The sequence below is a fragment of the Amborella trichopoda genome, chromosome 2, assembly GCF_054954075.1.
Source record: "Amborella trichopoda isolate Santa Cruz 75 chromosome 2, AtrichopodaSantaCruz75HAP2 v2.0, whole genome shotgun sequence".
NCBI lineage: Eukaryota > Viridiplantae > Streptophyta > Magnoliopsida > Amborellales > Amborellaceae > Amborella > Amborella trichopoda.
Genome location: NC_142337.1, coordinates 50800471 through 50818881, shown reverse-complemented (window position 1 = coordinate 50818881; position 18411 = coordinate 50800471). Strand labels below are relative to the sequence as shown.

Sequence of the window (18411 nt, the reverse complement as noted above, 5' to 3'; positions counted from 1 at the left end):
TGAACTCTCTGGACTGAATCCCCACAATCCACAATATCATCAAAATAAAATAAAATTTCCGTCAGCAGGTATATTAATAGAAATAACGAGAAAGATGATTAGCATGTTCTGGTATACTAATGCGCTGCCATTTAATTCTGCGAGTTCAGACTTCTACCTGCAGATGGTATCTTCCATAGTTGAGGTAGGGCCTGGTGTTAGAGGCCCAACTATGAAGGAGCTTGCAGGGCCATGTTTAGAAGCTGCTGTTCATAGTGTAGATAAGCATATTGTGCAGTTCAAGGTCTGTTGGCCAGGTACAGGAGTGATCATCATGACAGACGATTGGAAGGGCAAGTCCCACACGCATCTTGTCAATTTTTTAATAGGTTACCCTAGGGGCATTGTTTACCACTCTAGCATTGACATATCAAGATAGAAACATATTGGCAGATTGATATGCACACACTTGGACAAGATTGTAGATGAGGTTTAGCTTAAAAATGTGGTCCAAGTAGTGACTGACAATGCTGTGAACTACAGAAAAGTAGGCTTATTGCTAATGGAGAGAAGACCCATTCTTTATTGGACTCCCTATGCTGCCTATTGTATTAATTTAATGCTTAAGGAAATAGGGAAGCTGAAGAGGGTTAAAACTTGTATTTTGAAGTACAAGCTAATTACAAGATCCATATACAATCACACGTACCTCCATGCTTTGATGAGGGAGCATTGCATGCGAGAGATTGTTAGGGAGTCCACTATTAGGTTCGCCACAACTTCCTTACTATACAATCAATATTGGGCAACAAGGCAGGATTGAGGTCAATGATACTCTCTAATGAGTGGCAGACTGATAGGGCAGCAACGAGTCAACATGGATGCAGGTTAAAACCATCCTTGTTGATTGGAGGTTCTGGGCTCGATACAACCATATTTAACTTGTATTAATTTCATTATTCTGAGTTAAAATTTTATTGTAGACATGTTTTGATTAGGGTTTACCTGCTGCATACACTCCATCTGAGTTTCAAGATCAAGCTCAAGCCTGTAGATGCAGTTTCTCACCCCCTTCATGATTTCTGCATCATCTAAGGTGGCATTGGAGTACAAGTTATGTGGATTAAGAAAGAACCCTACACATGGTTTGTTATGTTATTAATTACGGTAAATTTAGTCGGAGTTGAGAAAGAATCATGAATTGAGACGATGAATCATAAATTACCCGCCCCATGGATATCCCAATGTCGTTGGTCTCTCCACCTACGATCAACGATTTCCAACATCTCATCAGTCCATATGTTATTATGAAATATAGCTTCCCTTGCACGTCTCATTGCATCGAAGAAAACTCCCATTGTGGGTTATCATCAGAGTCAACCAACCTCAACACCTGCACTAGATTACAGAAACAACATGGTTGCATCGAGCCCAAAACCTCTGATCGACAAAGATGGTTTCAACCTGCCTTCCATGTTGACTCGTTGCTGCCTTATTAGTCTGTCACTCGTTAGAGCGTATCATTGACCTCAATCCCGCCTTTTTACCCCATATTGATTGTATAGTTAGGAATGCTAAGGCGAACTTAGTAATAGACTCCCTCATCAAAGCATGAAGGTACGTGTGATTGTATATGAATTTTGTAATCGTCGTGCACTTCAAAATACAAGTTTTAACCTTCTTTAGCTTCCCTATTTCCTTAAGCATTACACATGGAGTCCAATAAAGATTTGGTCTTCTCTTCATTATCAACAAGCCTGCTTTTCTGTAGTTCGTAGCATTGTCAGTCCCTACTTGGATCACATTTTTAGGTCCAAGCTCATCTATAATCTTGTCTCTATGTATGCATATCAGTCTTCCAATATGTTTGTTTCCTGAAATGTCAATACTAGAGTGGTAAACAATGCCCCTAGGGCAACTTATTAAAAAATTGACAAGATGACAGTGGGATTTGTCCTTCCAACACTCCGTCATGATGGTCAATCTTGTACTTGGCCAGCAGACCTTGAACTGCACAATATGCTTATCTACATCATGAACTTTAGCTTCTAAATGTAGCTCTGCAAGCTTCTTTGCAGTTGGGCCTCTAACACCCGGCCCTGCCTCAGCTATAGAAAATACCATCTGGGGGTAGAAGTCTGAGCTCGTAGAATTAAATGGCAGTGCATTAGCATACCGGAACATGCTAATCATCTTTCTCGCCTTTTCTATTGATATACCTCCTGATGGAAATTTTATTTTATTTTAATGATATTGTGGCTTGTGGGGATCAAGTCCAGAGGGTTCGCGGGTCATTGGTGGCATATCTATGGGTTCTTGTTGGTCAGTAGTAGATGGCCGACTATAAGAGGATGGCCGACTAGAGAAACTATGCCTCAATCCATTAGATGTGGACCTAAGCAATGAAGGCCCGCATCCACCCCTACCCTGTATTGCAGGTTGTTGAGGCTGACGGCTAGTGGATGCACCATCCCTTCTCCCATACATCTCTTGAATTTCCACTTGTCTATATAATTTAGCTCTTGGAGGCTAATAATCTTACCTCGTTCCATATGTGCCTCGAACTGTACTTCTTGGTCCTCAACCTCATCTATGGAACTTTCGTACCCCCCCTTACCTCCTCCGTATCCCTTTTTCTTTTCACCTTTTTTTTCTTTTCCAGCAGTAATTAATTTTATCATTTGTTGTTTCACTGCCGGTAGCACATCTTTTACAACTAGTGACATTACCCTTTACCCAAACAAGGTGCTCTTTTAGGCGATAAATACCACCACCCATTTTCTTGTTAGGAAACTTACATCGAACTCTTCCCTTATCATTCACTTTTATGCCATACTGCCACACCACATCTCCCCTCCTCATCTTATTATTTTCTTGTTAATTTTCCTAAACATAAAAGTTCACTAAAAAAATTATTTTACCATTAAATTTTAATTTCTTGAAAATAAACATATTTATTTGGGAAATATTTGCCTCAATATTTTACCCAAGCAAAGTGTTGTTTACATTTTCGATGACCCAAAAACTAAATAAAGCCTTACAAATTGATCCATCCCTCTTTGCATAATGCAACTCAAAATAATTAAGCATACAAGTAAACACACAAAATAAATAAACAAATAAATGAAGTGAAAGAAAAATTTCATTTTTAAGATTAAAATATTTACAACAAAGATTTATATCTAGTTCTTTATGGGCCATAGTTGCACTAGCCCTAGACTAGACCTAGGAAAAGCTTTCCTTACACTAGCTCGTAGTACCACTACTCTTGAACTAGCTCTAGCCCTAAGAAGAGCTAACCTTACTTAATAAGTTAAGTCTTTTCTTAATTTCACTTAAGTATTTGAGAGTGAAAGATTTTCTCTTTGAAATAAAAGAAAGAACTATCGGAATACGGATGAGATAAAAAATGCCATCATTGGGGCAAACAATGCAATAGCTTTGGTTAGAGCAAAGCCCAAAATGGCATAGCCAAATGATTGTTTAGCCAATGATGGATTTTGCGCCACGGAATGAATCAAAGAACTAAAAATAATATGAAAAGAAAAAGTAAACTATGGATGATGCAACAATAAATGCTTGTATACTCTTCAAATAGAAGAAAGAAACCATTGTATACATGTATGCAGATGTTAGTGCACATGTGGTGCATAGTTTCAGCCATCCCACTACATCATCCATAGTTTGTTACTTTGTTCTCGATCTCAATATAATTTTATAAACCATGTTATTTACCATAGTGTACCGAATATTTTCTATCATAAATGAAATCCTTATAATTTTTAGGACATATAGTAATTAGATGGGGATGTATTAGACTAGAGGATGCCCTTAATAAAAATTACTACATCATGTCCTTAATAAAAATAACTAAAAAGATCGAGCAAAAAAAGTCAAGTTGAAGATCGAGCAACATTATCATGTACTATATATCATACTCTTATTTTATTTTTTTGTTATAAAAGTATATAACATTAAAAAAACGAATATATATATATATATATATATATATATATATATATGAGTAATGATCCTGTGAGACCCTCCCACACCCATGTGTGTAGGACCCCAAAGGATCACCATTAAATTTAGCACAGATCTTTAGAAAAATCAAATCCCACACCCATGTGATAACTTTTCTAGAGATCTGTGCTAAATTTAATGGTGATCCTTTGGGGTCCTACACTTATTGGTGTGGGAGGGTCTCATAGGATCATTACTCTCTCTCTCTCTATATATATATATATTATCATCTTTTTTCTTTCTTCCTTGTAGGCTAAATTCTCCTGCTTCTATATTGGGTGGAGGTTTAAACAACACAGCTTCTCTGTGGTTTTCCTTTATCTTTTCTTGCTGGGTGGTTTTTAGGTTGTTCAATATATTCTCAATCTTGGTTGTTTGTTTACCCATGGTTTGAAGGACAAGATTTGTATAGTTATTTTGTTCTATGATATGTGGTAGACCCTCTAGTCTGGCCATATTTTGTTCTATGATATGTGGTATGCCCTCTTGTCTGGCCATATGGTTGTCTGTCTCTTTAGGTCCTATTTTGAAGGGTGAGGCCTTAGTTTCTAATTTTTCACCTTGTAGTTGTAAACTAATTTCAGGAGGGTGGATAGACTAAACCTAGAGTCCATTAATTAGTGGAACTGATAAAAACAGAGAACAAATAAAAATAGTATCCTAAGACTAATAAAACAGGGAACAAATAAAAACAGTAGCTTATAACACAATCTTATACAAAATAAAGAAAGTAAGGGTAACTTACATAAAAGAAAGTAAAATAGCAGAAGGAAGCTTGATACACCACCAGAATAGAAGAAAACAAGAATGTATAAGCAAGCTTGATACACTACCAGATTGAGAACACTAGGACTCAACAATCAAAGCAAAAGCAAGGATACAAGACACTCAATAGTATGACACTTCATACAAAGCAAGACACTCTATTACTTCTGATGCCCTAAATGAATGGGGAACTACCCCTTTTATAGGCGAGAGGTAACAGAGCTTGAAAGGGTTTTTAAGTCCGCTATAATAATTGCACCGACATAGTAAGATTCATCCTACCCTTTCACACCGGGAAAAGGGTCTCCCCTTTTATGGTGGCTACATTATTGTTGTCGGTGGCTACAGTGAAATGTGTCGCATAGTATTTTGTCTACGGCTAGGGACACGTGTCCTGAGTGATTTTGGAGTCGTACCGTCCCTTTTTCAAAATGCTATTTCTTTTATTTTGGGGGGGAAACTAATCCCTGCACAATCATCACCCTTTCTATAATCTTCTTCTTCTTCATCTTTTGTTGATGTGGACATTTTATCACTGTCCTCTTTTAAAGCTAGTAGTAGCTTCCTTTTAAGCTCTAATTTTGATAACTTAGGGTGTTGTTGTATTATTGCCACATATTCCATTATTTCCATGTTAAGGTTTGGTGAAGAGGGTATTAGTCTCATTTTAATGTTTTCTGGGTCTAGGGATTCATTTTTATAATTGTCCCACCATTTTTCCAAGATTTGTCGGCGTAATTTTGGGATGTAATCCCATCTATCCATATCGTCTTCTGAAATCTGATATCCATTTAAGAATCCAAGGGACTTGATATAAAGCCTTGAAGTAAAGATGGTAGTTTTGTTTTAAACAATGCTTGTTATAAGTCGAGAATTTTCTCTGAGATGTTTGCATTTTCTTTGGGAGTATTTGGTCCCCATAAGTAGAACCAATTTTTGAACCAGTTTGGAAATTCTTCAAATTCAGTTAGTTTAAACTCAACGTACCAACTGTGTGAATTTTTTGTATTCTGGTGGACAAATACTTCATTCCATGCTATTTATGTATTCATAATGGTGGTAGGAGTTGATTTTAATTCTTTTAGTGTTTAACAACTTTGGTTTTGAAGGATCTAGTCCCCATTCTCTATAAAAGATAATACGCAATTTGGGAATCATTATTCCTATAATGGTGGACAATTGTTGCTGACCCTGTTTCCATGAGTATAGTATCATACAATTCTCTGCGTCTCTCTCCCGTATTTGGGTGCATATGATTTTTTAAATAGATGACTACTATTTTAGTGGGGTCTTTTATCTTATGGATAGTTTCAACAATTATCAAGGGTATATAGGCTGTTTCAATAAAGGGAGTCTTATTAGGACTTGAACTAGGACTATTAATCTTCAGAGGAGATTGTTGGTAAGATATATCAATCTCTTGGGTTTGCTTTTTTATTAAAGCACTCGGTTTTTTATGATGTAGCCAAGCCTTTACTTGGGCTGGGAACTATCTCCATTGGCTGTTTTTGGGATTTCCTACCCCCTTTGCGAAAATTCTCGGGTTAAAAGGTTAGGAAGATGATTAGCTTTTCCATGAATATGTTCAATAGTAAATTCAAATGCGGAGAGAATACATTGCCATCGTGCAAAGATTTGTTTTGAGATGAGTTTTTTGACATCTTTCTCGAGAATGTCCTTGGCGGCTTTACAATCGGTTCGAATAAGAAAAGGGTTATTAAGCAAATTGATTCAGAATTTTGTTACACAGTGAATAATTGCAAGGATTTCCTTTTTAACCGTGGAATAATTTTGTGGGGCTGGGTTCCAGGCTTTTGATGTAAATCGGATCAACTGTTCATTTTCATGAAATTTTTGTTAAAGCACTCCTCCTAGCCCTTGCTCAGAGGCATCGGTTTTAATAATTTTAAAAGCTTCGGGACTAGATAATGCGAGGCATGGTAATTCTTTGGCCCTGAGCTTAATTTTCCTAATCACTTTGTTATGCTCATCAGACCAGTCACGAGGGTTCTTTTTTAACCGTTGGAACAAAGGTTTGACGTTAATAGCAAGATTTTTGTAGAAATTAGAAATATAATTCAAACATCCAAGTATTCTTTGAAGTTCTTTAGAACTGAATTGCTCTATCAATGGGGACAATTCTTCCCTGATAAATATTGTTAGTTAGAAATCTTACCTTGGTCTGGAAAAGATTTATTTACTTTGTTGATACGAGTAGACCAGTATTTTTCATAGCTTTTAAAAATATATTTAAATGTTTCCAATGTTGGTAAATAGATTCAAAGAAAACAAGCACGTCATCAATATATACTATCTTGAATTTAGTGTAAGGATTAATATAGCATTCATGATATTTTAAAATTCGGATGGTGCTTTTTTTTATCCGAAAGGCATGACATTTCATATGTATTTATCTTTTCGGCAATTTGAATTTGCCAATATCTAGACTTTAAATCGAATTTTGAAAACACACAAGCACTAACCAGTCTATCGAGGAGATCTCTTTTGTTGGGGATTGGATATCTTATCCATCGTAGGGCTTTATTCTGTGGTTGATAATTCATAAACCACTGAAGCAGGAAAAATTTTCTTTTTTTTATAATTGATAAACCACTTTAGCAAATCCTAGTATAGAAGCAGGAGAATTTTCTTTTTATAATTGATAAACCACTTCAGCAAATCCCAATATAGAAGCAGGTATATTTTCTTTTTATAAGCCGAAAAATGTTTTTCCTGCTTCAATGGTTTATAATTGATAAACCACTTCAGCAAATCCCGGTATAGAAGCAGGAAAATTTAGCTTACAAGGAATAAAGAAAAAATGTGATTATAAAGAACTTGTGGATGAATTCGTTAAAAAACTGGCAAAATTGAATATTGATGATACAATAAAGGAAAAATTTCCTATTATTAGTGATGTACAAGTTTTACAAAAAGATCATAGTTATTCTGGAAAGGAAATTGCAAAAAATACAAGAAGCCTTTAAAACTGAAAGCTTAGATTTCAACAGGATAGACTATAGAAGAAAAACTAGACCAGTTTCCCCGACTAGAATGTACTATCCCCGACCTACTCGAGTAGATCTTCAAATAGAAGACCTTATTACTACTTCTATAATCTTATTTCGGCAAGTCTATTGTTAATTGTAACATGAACGGTATGTCGAAAAACCAAATTCTTGATTTAATGAAGCATATGGCAATGTATGCCACCGCTTGTTAAGGCTAGAGGCAATAAAGATCATGAAATAGCCAAAGCCATTATATGTGGATTAACAGGATGACTTAGAGGCTGGTGGAATGTCCATATGGATGAATCTGCTAAAAGCCAGATCCTTAATGCCACTAAGCAATGGGTGGTGAAAACTGAAATTTGTCCGGGACAAGTTCAGGAAACAGTAGTGGATGAAGATGATGCAGTTAATACACCGATTTACACTATCATATTTCATTTTGGTTGTAGTACGGCTCTCATGGCCATTATATCGGAGGATCTACTATCAAACTTACGCTGCCCTACACTCTCTCACTTTAAGTGGAATAAAGATGTTTTTTGCTCAAGACTGATGTCTAGAGAGGATAGTAAGGGGGATCACTGGAAGGAAAAGTTCTTATTTGGCCTTCCAAATCTTTTTGCTGAGACGGTTAAAACAAGACGTAAAAATAAGCATAACAAAGTTATTCATTATTCTCAATATACCCTAGGAGAATTATAAAAACAAATGATGACAAGGAAGAAGGAATTAGGAGACTTTTGTAAGCAGTTTGGGTATAGTACTTTACCTTCTTCTAAACCCCTTCACACTTCACAAAGAGAACCATAAAAATTTTCACAAATCTAGATATAATCAATCTTTAAAAAAAAAAAGAAATTCCCTAAAAGATTTATCCAAGATCACTCTTTTAAACACTAGGGAAAGGAGAGGTGATGATTCTTGCCAACTGTATAAATTAATCTTTTCAAGCTCTGACTCAGACTCAGATGATGATTACAGAGGTGATGATTCTTACCAATGTAATTTTTACAAAGTAATTATGGATATGAATGGTTTTAAGTCTAACTGCTCTTACAAAAGAAGAAAATGTAATCATTGACTTAAACACAAGGGAAAGAAGAGAATACCAGTTTGTTAACTGTGGTAAGGTAGGTCATTATAAAAATAAATGCCGGGCCAAGAGGAGATTTAATGCTCTTCAAATTGATGAAAATGTTAAAAAACAAGAAGAAACTTCTGATGACTCTTCTGAATCTGATCAAGAAATATTAATCGGGGAAATTAATGATGAGGAATGAATCTTTTCAAGCTCTGACTCAGACTCAGTTGATGATTACCGAGGTGATGATTATGCCAATGTAATTTTTACAAAGCGATCATGGATATGAATGGTTTAAGTCTAAATACTCTTACAAGAGAAGAAAATTTAATCATTGACTTAATCGACAAAATTATTAATCCAGATGCTAAAAAGGAAGCCTTAATCCTAATCCAAAACATAAACATGGCCAAAAATCCATCCAGGCCTTCTACACCCAAGACTTCTCTTATCCCAACAAAAGAGGAATATAACCCTCAGTTCCCGAATTAAAACATGAACTTAATGAAGTTCGCAATGAGCTAATAGTTCTTAAAACGACAGTTGAAACCCTAGAAGTAGCTACTACCTCTTAGGAAAGAAAAAAGGATTTAAATACTGAGGGAGAATTTAGCGTCTTAATAAATGAATATCCCCATAACCTCATACAACAAGGATATAGCTTTCAAACCACTGCTCTTATTGACTCAGGAGCTGATTTAAACTATATAAATGCTACGAAATACTTTAGCAAAACTACCCAGGTTTAGTAGCAAATTGCTAATAAACTACAAAGTGTCCGATGCTGCGGTGTGCACTAATGGAGTCTGTTTTAAATTTCCATTCATTATGGTTAAAGGTTTAAGCCAGCTAGTTTTTTTGGGAACTCTTTTTTTAAATTTGCTCTACCCAATAAAATTGGTGATATAAGAATTGAAGCTAATATTGAAGGACATGAAGTAAAATTTAACTTCATAGATAAACAATATTAAGAATAAAATCTATACTAAATAAAAATTAATTTTTTATTTAAAAGAAGAAATCAAATACAAAACAATTGAAGAAAAATTTTCATCTTCCAAGTTACAACAAGAGATTAGTACTTTCAAGACGACTCTTGAAAAGGAAATATGCTTTAAGGTCCCTGATGCCTTTTGGGATAGAAAGCAACACAAAACAATTGAAGAAAAATTTTCATCTTCCAAGTTACAACAAGAGATTAGTACTTTCAAGATGACTCTTGAAAAAGAAATATGCTCTGAGGTCCCTGATGCCTTTTGGGATAGAAAGCAGCACATAGTTGAGCTCTTGTACGAGCCAGATTTTGATGAGCAAAAAATTCCGACCAAGGCACGGCCTATTCAAATGAATAGCAGACTTTTAGAAATTTGTATAAAAGAAATCCAAGACTTACTTAATAAAAGCCTTATTAGGAAGAGCTCCTCACCATGGAGTTGTTCAGCCTTTTATGTTGAAAAGGCTCTTAAAATTGAAACAGGAGCCCCTAGACTGGTTATCAATTATAAACCACTGAATAAAGTCCTACGATGGATAAAATATCCAGTCCTCAACAAAAGAGATCTCCTCGATAGATTGGTTAGTGCTTTTGTGTTTTCAAAATTCGATTTAAAGTCTGGATATTGGCAAATTCAAATTATCAAAAAAGATAAATATAAAACAGCTTTTAATGTCCCTTTTGGACATTACAAAATGGAATGTCATGCCTTTCGGATTAAAAAACGCACCATCCGAATTTCAAAATATCATGAATGATATATTTAATCCTTACACTAAATTCATGATAGTATAGATTGATGACGTGTTTGTCTTCTCTGAATCTATTGACCAACAATGGAAACAGTTAAGATATTAAAAATGCTAGTCACAATATTTATTAGGGAAGAATTGTTCCCATTGATAGAGCAATTCAGTTCGGGGATAAATTTCCGGATGTTATAAAAGATAAGAAAAAACTTCAAAGATTCCTTGGATGTTTGAATTATATTTCTGATTTCTACAAAAATCTCGCTATTGATGCCAAACCTTTGTTCCAACAATTAAAAAAACAACCCTCCTGATTGGTCTGATGAGCATATCAAAGCCATTAGGAAAATTAAGCACAAGGCCAAAGAATTACCATGCCTCACATTATCTAGTGCCAAAGCTTTAAAATTATTGAAACCGATGCCTCTGAGCAAGGTTAGGAGGAGTGCTTAAACAAAAATTTCATGAAAATGAACAGTTGGTCCGATTTACATCAAAAGCCTGGAACTCGGCCCAACAAAATTATTCCACGATTACAAAGGAAATCCTTGCGTTCACTGTATAACAAATTCCATAGCGATTTGCTTAATAAACCTTTTCTTATTCGAACCGATTATAAAGTCGCTAAGGACATTCTCGTAAAAGATGTCAAAAATCTCGTCTCAAAACAAATCTTTGCACGATGGCAAGGTATTCTTTTCGCATTTGAATATACTATTGAACATATTCACGGAAAAGTAAATCATCTTCCCGACTTTTTAACCCCAGAATTTTTGCAGGGCGGGCTGGAAATTCCAAAAAGAGCCAATGGAGATAGTTTCCAGCCCAAGTAAAGGCTTGGCTACATCATCAAAATCACCGACTGCTTTAATAAAAAAGCAAACCCAAGAGATCGATGTATCTTACCAACAATCTCCTCTGAGGATTAATAGTCCTGGTTCAAGTCCTAATAGGACTCCCTTTATTGAAACAGCTTATATACCCTTGATATTGTTGAAAATGACCATAAGATAAAAGACCCCACTGAAATAGTAGCGATCTAGTTAAAAAACCATATGCACCCACATATGGGAGAGAGATGCAGATAATTGTATGAGACTATACTCATGGAAACAGGTTCGGCCACAATAAACGACCATTACATGAATAATGATTCCCAAATTGCGTATTCAAAATTACAATTACACAAAATTATCTCTTATAGATCCTTCAAAACCAAAGTTGTTAAACACTAAAGGAATTAAAATCAAATCCTACCACTATTTTGAATACATAAAAGCATGGGTTGAAGTATTTGCCTACCAGAATAAAAAAAATTCACATAGTTGGTATGCTCAATTTAAACTGACTGAATTTGAAGAATTTCCAAACTGGTTCAAAAATTGGTTCTACTTATGGGGATCATGGGACCAAATACTCCCAGAGAAAATGAAAACATCGCAGAGAAAATTCTTTGACTATAACAAACATTGTTTAAAAAGAAACTACCATCTTTACTTCATGGCTTTCTATCAAGTACCTTGGATTTTTAAATGGTATGGATAGATGGGATTACATCTAAGAATTATGCCAACAAATCTCGGTAAAATGGTGGAACAATTATAAAATGAATCTCCTCCAAACCCTAACATGGAAATAATGGAATATGTGGCAATAATACAACAACACCACCCGAAGTTATCAAAATTAGAGCTTAAAAGGAAGCTACTACTAGCTTTAGAAGAGGACGGTGATAAAAAGTCCACATCAACAAAAGATGAAGAAGATTGTAGTCCTTTGAACGGTGATGATTGTGCAGGGATCAGTTACCCCCCAAAATGAAAGAAATAGCATTTTGAAAAAGGGACAGTACGACTCCAAAATCACTTAGGATATGTGTTCGTTGCCGGAGACAAACTACTATGCCTTTTCAATGTAGCCACCGACAATGATAATGCAAAATAATGTAGCCACCATAAAAGGGGCGGCTCCTTTTCCTTGTATGAAAGGGTAGGATGAATCTTACTATGTCGGTGCAATTATTAGAGCGGACTTAAAACCCTTTCAAGTCCATTTACATCTCTCCTATAAAAGGTGGAGTTCCCTATTCATTTGGGGCATCAGAAGTAATAGTCTCTTGCTTTGTATGAAGTGTCCTACTATTGAGTGTCTTGTATCCTTGCTTTTCAGTTTGATTGTTGAGCCCTAGTGTGCTCAGTCTGGTGGTGTATTCAGCTTGCGTCTGCAATCTTGCTTTCTTCTATTCTGGTGGTGTATCAAGCTAGCTTCTGCAATCTAACTTTCTGGTGGTGTATCAACCTTACTTTCTTTCTTTTGTATAAGATTGTGTTATAGGATACTGTTTTTATTTGTTCCCTGTTTTTAACTGTTTTTATTTGTTTCCTGCTTTTATCTGTTCTGTTGATTAATGTATCAGTGCCAGGTTAAGATGGTAGTTTGATGCAAAAGTCGTTGTGACCCAAAGATCGCTTAAGCCAGGATGGCAGAAAAGTGTTGGGAGTAATTCCAATTGACTCAGAGCACAACTATATTCTTAAAATGGAAAATTTTATTAGAACCCTATCCACTAGAACAACTTCTACTTGCACACTTCATGGTAATAATAAAGAAGAATTTATTATCGATAATATTGAAAAACAGATTCCAAATTGGAACATCCCAAAGGTTCCTATAACAGATATTTACAGGAAAGGGATTTTTTATTTTAAAAGCAGTTTTTCAATAAAAACTATTGAAAAAACAATTTCAGTAATGGAAACACAAGACACTTTCCAACTCCTGTCTTCAAGAATGATTGAAGACCATAAACGAAAGAATTTTAATTATTTGCATATCGGCTTTAGTTCAAATAGCGGTTAAACCTCTAACTAGAACGGGATTAAATAATTTTGTCCTCTGTTTAAGAGATAACAGGCATAGGAGATTCACCGATTCTTTATTAGGAATCGTTGAATCAAGTTTGTGTAACGACCCTATATACGTTAATTGCTTTTCAAATTTTTTGGTAGCCTTAACTGATCCAAACTTACTGAAAGTTTAACCTTAAACCTTAAAACACAAGGTTTTAGTATGGACCCATGATATCAAAATTTTTCTTTTGTTTATAGAATTTGTTACAAGGTCATGAACACCTTGTGTCCGAATGCTTGGCAATGGACACTTAGGGTCAAACAATATTTTTTCAAACAAACCTGAAAAAATCTAGTTTGGTCATGCGAAAGACTGTATCATGGACACAGGTAAAACTACCAAAAAGATGTTCTCTCTAGTTTGAGAACCAAAATAAAGTCCTTGAGAATAAAGAACCTGAACAGATTATCGAATATCCTGTCGGTGAAATCGAAATTCAGTTTCCATCGTCTAGAAAGCTAGATTGAGCCTTTCTAATCCATCTTCTAACATTCCACCCAGATCTTCTACATCATCTATTCCTCAAACAGATTATGAGAAGATAGTTTTAGAAGGTCTTAGAAAAACTTCAAATCAAGTCCAGCATCCTATGTACAAAAGTAACACCCCTGGTTCTTCCCAAACTGGTTCAAGAGAACCTACTTTGTAAGACTGACTTTGATTTACTTACAATCCAATGCCAAGACGAGTTCGTCATTCACAGAGAATGGATTAAAAAAGATTTTCTTGTAGAAGAAAATAGACAACTAAGAATTTCAAAAATTTAAAGAACTAAGAAATGTATTTCATAAAATGTTTAATAATTTTAGGCTGCAATATAAAACTAATGTGAAGTTTTTCAAATGACTTAGATATATCTTAAAGTCCAAGGGAATTAAAATCCCAGATTTCTCAAAAGACGGAATAAATATGGCAGAAAAGCCATTCCAAACCTTTTATACAGTTAAAGGTGAAACTATGGAGTGTACCCACCGTCTTGAAACTAGTTTACAACTAAAAGGCGAATAATTAGAAACTAAGGCCTCACCCTTCAAAATAGGACCTAAAGAGACAGACAACCATATGGTCTGACTAGACGGTATACCAAATATCATAAAATAAAATAACTATACAAATCTTTTCCTTCAAACCATGGGTAAACAAACTAACAGGATTGAGAATATGTTGAACAACCTAAAAACCACCAAGCAGGAAAAGAGAAAGGAAAGCCATAGAGAAGCTGTGCTGTTTAAACCTCCACCCAGTATAGAAGCAGGAAAATATAGCCTTCAAGGAATAAAGAAAAAATATGATAATAAAGAACTTGTGGATGAATTAGTTAAAAGAATGGCAAAATTGAATATTGATGATACGAAAAAGAAAAAATCTCCTATTATTAGTGATGTACAAGTTTTACAAAAAGATTAGATCTCAACAGGATAGACTATAGAAGAAAAACTAGACCAGTTTCCCAGACTAGAATGTACTATCCTCGACCTACTCTAGTAGATATTCAAATAGAAGAAAACTTTATTGCTACTTCTGTATCTTATTCTGATAGGTATATTGTCAATTGGAACATAGATGGTATGTCAAAAAACCAAATTCTTGATTTAATGAAGCATATGACAATGTATGCCAGACTATAGAAGAAAAACTAGACCAGTTTCCCAGACTAGAGTGTACTATCCCCGGCCTACTCTAGTAGATCTTCAAATAGAAGAAGACCTTGTTGCTCGTTCTGTATCTTTTTCCGACAGGTCTATGGTCAATTGGAACATAGCCGGTGTGCTCGAAAACCAAATTCTTGATTTAATGAAGCATATGACAATGTATGCCACCGCTTGTAAGGCTAGCGGCAATAAAGATCAATTAAATAGCCAAAGCCATTATATGTGGATTTACAGGATGGCTTAGAGGCTGGTGCGATTTCCATATGGAGGAATCTGCTAAAAACCAGATCCTTAATGCGACTAAGCAGTGGGTGGTTAAAATTGAAATTAGTTCAGGACAGGTCCAGGAAACAGCAGTGGATGAAGGCGATGCACTGATTTACACTATCACACTTCATTTTGTTGGTAGTATGGCTCTCTTGGCTGCTAGATCAGAGGATCTACTATCAAACTTACTCAAGACTGATGTCTAGAGAGGATAGTAAGGCGGATCACTGGAAGGAAAAGTTCATATCTAGCCTTCCAAATCTTTTGTTGAGAAGGTCAAAACAAGATATAAAAATAAGCATAACGGAATTATTCCTTATTCTCAATATACCCTAGGAGAATTATCAGTAGAAATTTGTGCTGAGGGTCTTGCTTTATTTACAAACCTAAAACTCAGGAGACAATTAGAAAAACAAAGGATGAGAGGGAAGAAGGAATTAGGAGACTACTGTGAGCAGTGTGTGTATAATACTTTACCTTCTAAACCCCTTCACACTTCACAAAGAGAACTATAAATTTTTTCACAAATCCAAATATAGTCAATCTTTAAAAAAGAAAAAGAAATTCCCTAAAAGATTTATCCAAGATCACTCTTTTAAACGCGAGGGAAAGAAGAGAATATCAGTTTGTCATAATTGTGGTAAGGTAGGTCATTATAGAAATAAGTGCTGGGTCTAGAGGAGAATTAATGCTCTTGAAATTGATGAAAATGAAAATGTTCGTTTCAAAAAAAAAAAAAAAAAAAAATTGATGAAAATTTTAAAAAAGAAATATTTGATATTTTTTTGATTAATGAAGAAACTTCTGAATCTGATGAAGAAATATTAATCGGGGAAATTAATGATGAGGAATTAATCTTTTCAAGCTCTGACTTTGACTCAGATGATGATTATAGAGGTGATGATTCTTGCCAATGTAATTTTTACAAAGCGATCTTGGATATGAATGGTTTAAGTCTAAATACTCTTACAAAAGAAAGAATTTTATCATCGACTTAATCGACAAAATTAATAATCTAGAGGCTAAAAAGGAAGCCTTAATCCAATACATAAACATGGCCAAAAATCCATCCAGGCCTACTACACCCAAGACTTCTCTTATCCCAACAAAAGAGGAATATAGCTTTCAAGATATTCCTTAAAGAGTTTAGAATAAAACTCGGATTAATAAAGAACCCTCAGTTCCCGAACTAAAACATGAACTTAATGAAGTTTGCAATGAGCTAATAACTTTTAAAACGAGAGTTCAAATCCTATAAATATATATATATATATATATATATATATATATATATATATATATATATATATATATACACATATATATATATATATATATATACATATATATATATATGTGTATATATATATATATATATATATATATATATATATATATATATATATATATATACACATATATATATATATGTATATATATATATTATCATATTCATAACAAAAAACATATTGTTTTAAAAAAACGTAATTTTATTGAAAAAAAAAATTTCATTTAGAAAACCTAAAATCAAGCCAAAATCATCAAGAACATTAGAATTAACCGAAAATAAAAAGAAATTCAATCTGTATGATAAAAGATGCACTATTTTCCTCCATTATTACAAATACAACTACATCATGCTCTTAATAAAAATAACTAAAAAGATCGAGCAAAAACAATCGAGCAAACGATCGAGCAACTTTGTCATGCACTATATCATACACTTATTTTATTTTTTTGTAAAAAAAATTATATAACAGTAAAAAGAAAGAATATATATATTTTTTCTAATATTCATCACAAAAAACATATTTTTAAAAAAATTTATTAAGAAACCCTAAAATTGAGCCAAAATCATCAAGAATGCCAAACTTTTCGAGTCAAAATCGACCCCCAATCTTCCTTTTTTGAACAAATTGAAATAGGGATATGAGAAATACTTCGATTACGTTTCAAATGGCTCAAAGTTCATGAAGATCCTTTCAATATTGAGAATGTTTTTAAACAAATAGCGAAAATTTCGTTCATGAAATTTTCTTGATAAAAATGCAGCAAAAAAATCCATATTAAAAGATTTACTCGATAATAAATCAACATACCTCCTGTATTTGACAGATGAAGCCTTGGTGATCAAAATACACAGCTCAGTTCGATAAAAACGGGCAATAGATCGACCAAAAATCATTTTTTTGAATCGAGCACAGTTCTTCGAGGAACAGGATTTCGCGTCGTAATCAACCTCCAATCTTCCTCTTTTTGGACAAATTAAAATAGGGAATGATTAATGCTTCAATAATGATTCGAAGCCCTCCATTTTCATGAAGATCCATGTGGTATTGAAGACAAGGACCACAACCAGACTTATGATTTTCTTTGTTTATAGCCAAGTAGCAACACGACTATTGCTTGCTTGCTATCAATAATGAGATCCCTACTTTAAAAGAGTGTACATAATCGTAGATTATCATACACTTTAAGGTTGCTAACAAGGTTCCCAAAAAGTTGGGATAAAGATTCCAACAAGTCGGGATCAAGATCCCTTAAGAGGTTGGAATCTCGATCCTTAACATTTGGGGATCTCGATCACTAACATGTGCATTGTATGAATGTTGTTCCCAGCCATAGGGATCTTCTAGGATTTTGCGATCCCTCGCTGCTGATCCCTATCTCGGTACCATTATCGCTCCTGAGCCGAACAACTATGTTCATGAGATGTATGGTAGACGGGGTGATGCATCCTCTAGCCGCCAGTCTCAACAACCCATAGTGCCGGGTATGAGAGAATGACAGCCTTCATTGCTTGCGTCCACATCTAATAGACTGAGGCGTGGTTTCTCCAGTCGCCCTTCCTCTTATAGTTGGCCATCTACTACTCACCGACCTGTACCTGTAGATTTGCCACCAATGCCTCGCGAACCCTCTGGACTTGACCCCCGCAGGCCACAATACCATCAGAAAAAAATAAAATTTTCATCAT

General features: G+C 34.7%; 2 protein-coding genes and 1 long non-coding RNA gene across 4 annotated transcripts in view; 2 read left to right on the top strand and 1 right to left on the bottom strand.

Annotated features, from left to right (window-relative positions):
- LOC18431587 (uncharacterized) overlaps window positions 1-18411 on the top strand; it is a 63531-nt gene that overhangs the window by 24670 nt on the left and 20450 nt on the right. The window lies entirely within an intron of this gene.
- On the bottom strand, window positions 3192-3660 carry LOC148783323 (ATP synthase subunit C family protein). Its single transcript, XM_088856174.1, has 2 exons — window positions 3652-3660; window positions 3192-3533 (listed from the first exon to the last, which is right to left on the bottom strand). Exons 1-2 carry the CDS (start codon window positions 3658-3660, stop codon window positions 3363-3365), a joined length of 180 nt encoding a protein of 59 aa, XP_088712300.1. The 3' UTR covers window positions 3192-3362.
- On the top strand, window positions 4238-16205 carry LOC148783322 (uncharacterized). The gene is made up of 2 exons (XR_016049499.1): window positions 4238-5156; window positions 12455-16205. It is a non-coding gene; the product is annotated as an uncharacterized LOC148783322 (long non-coding RNA).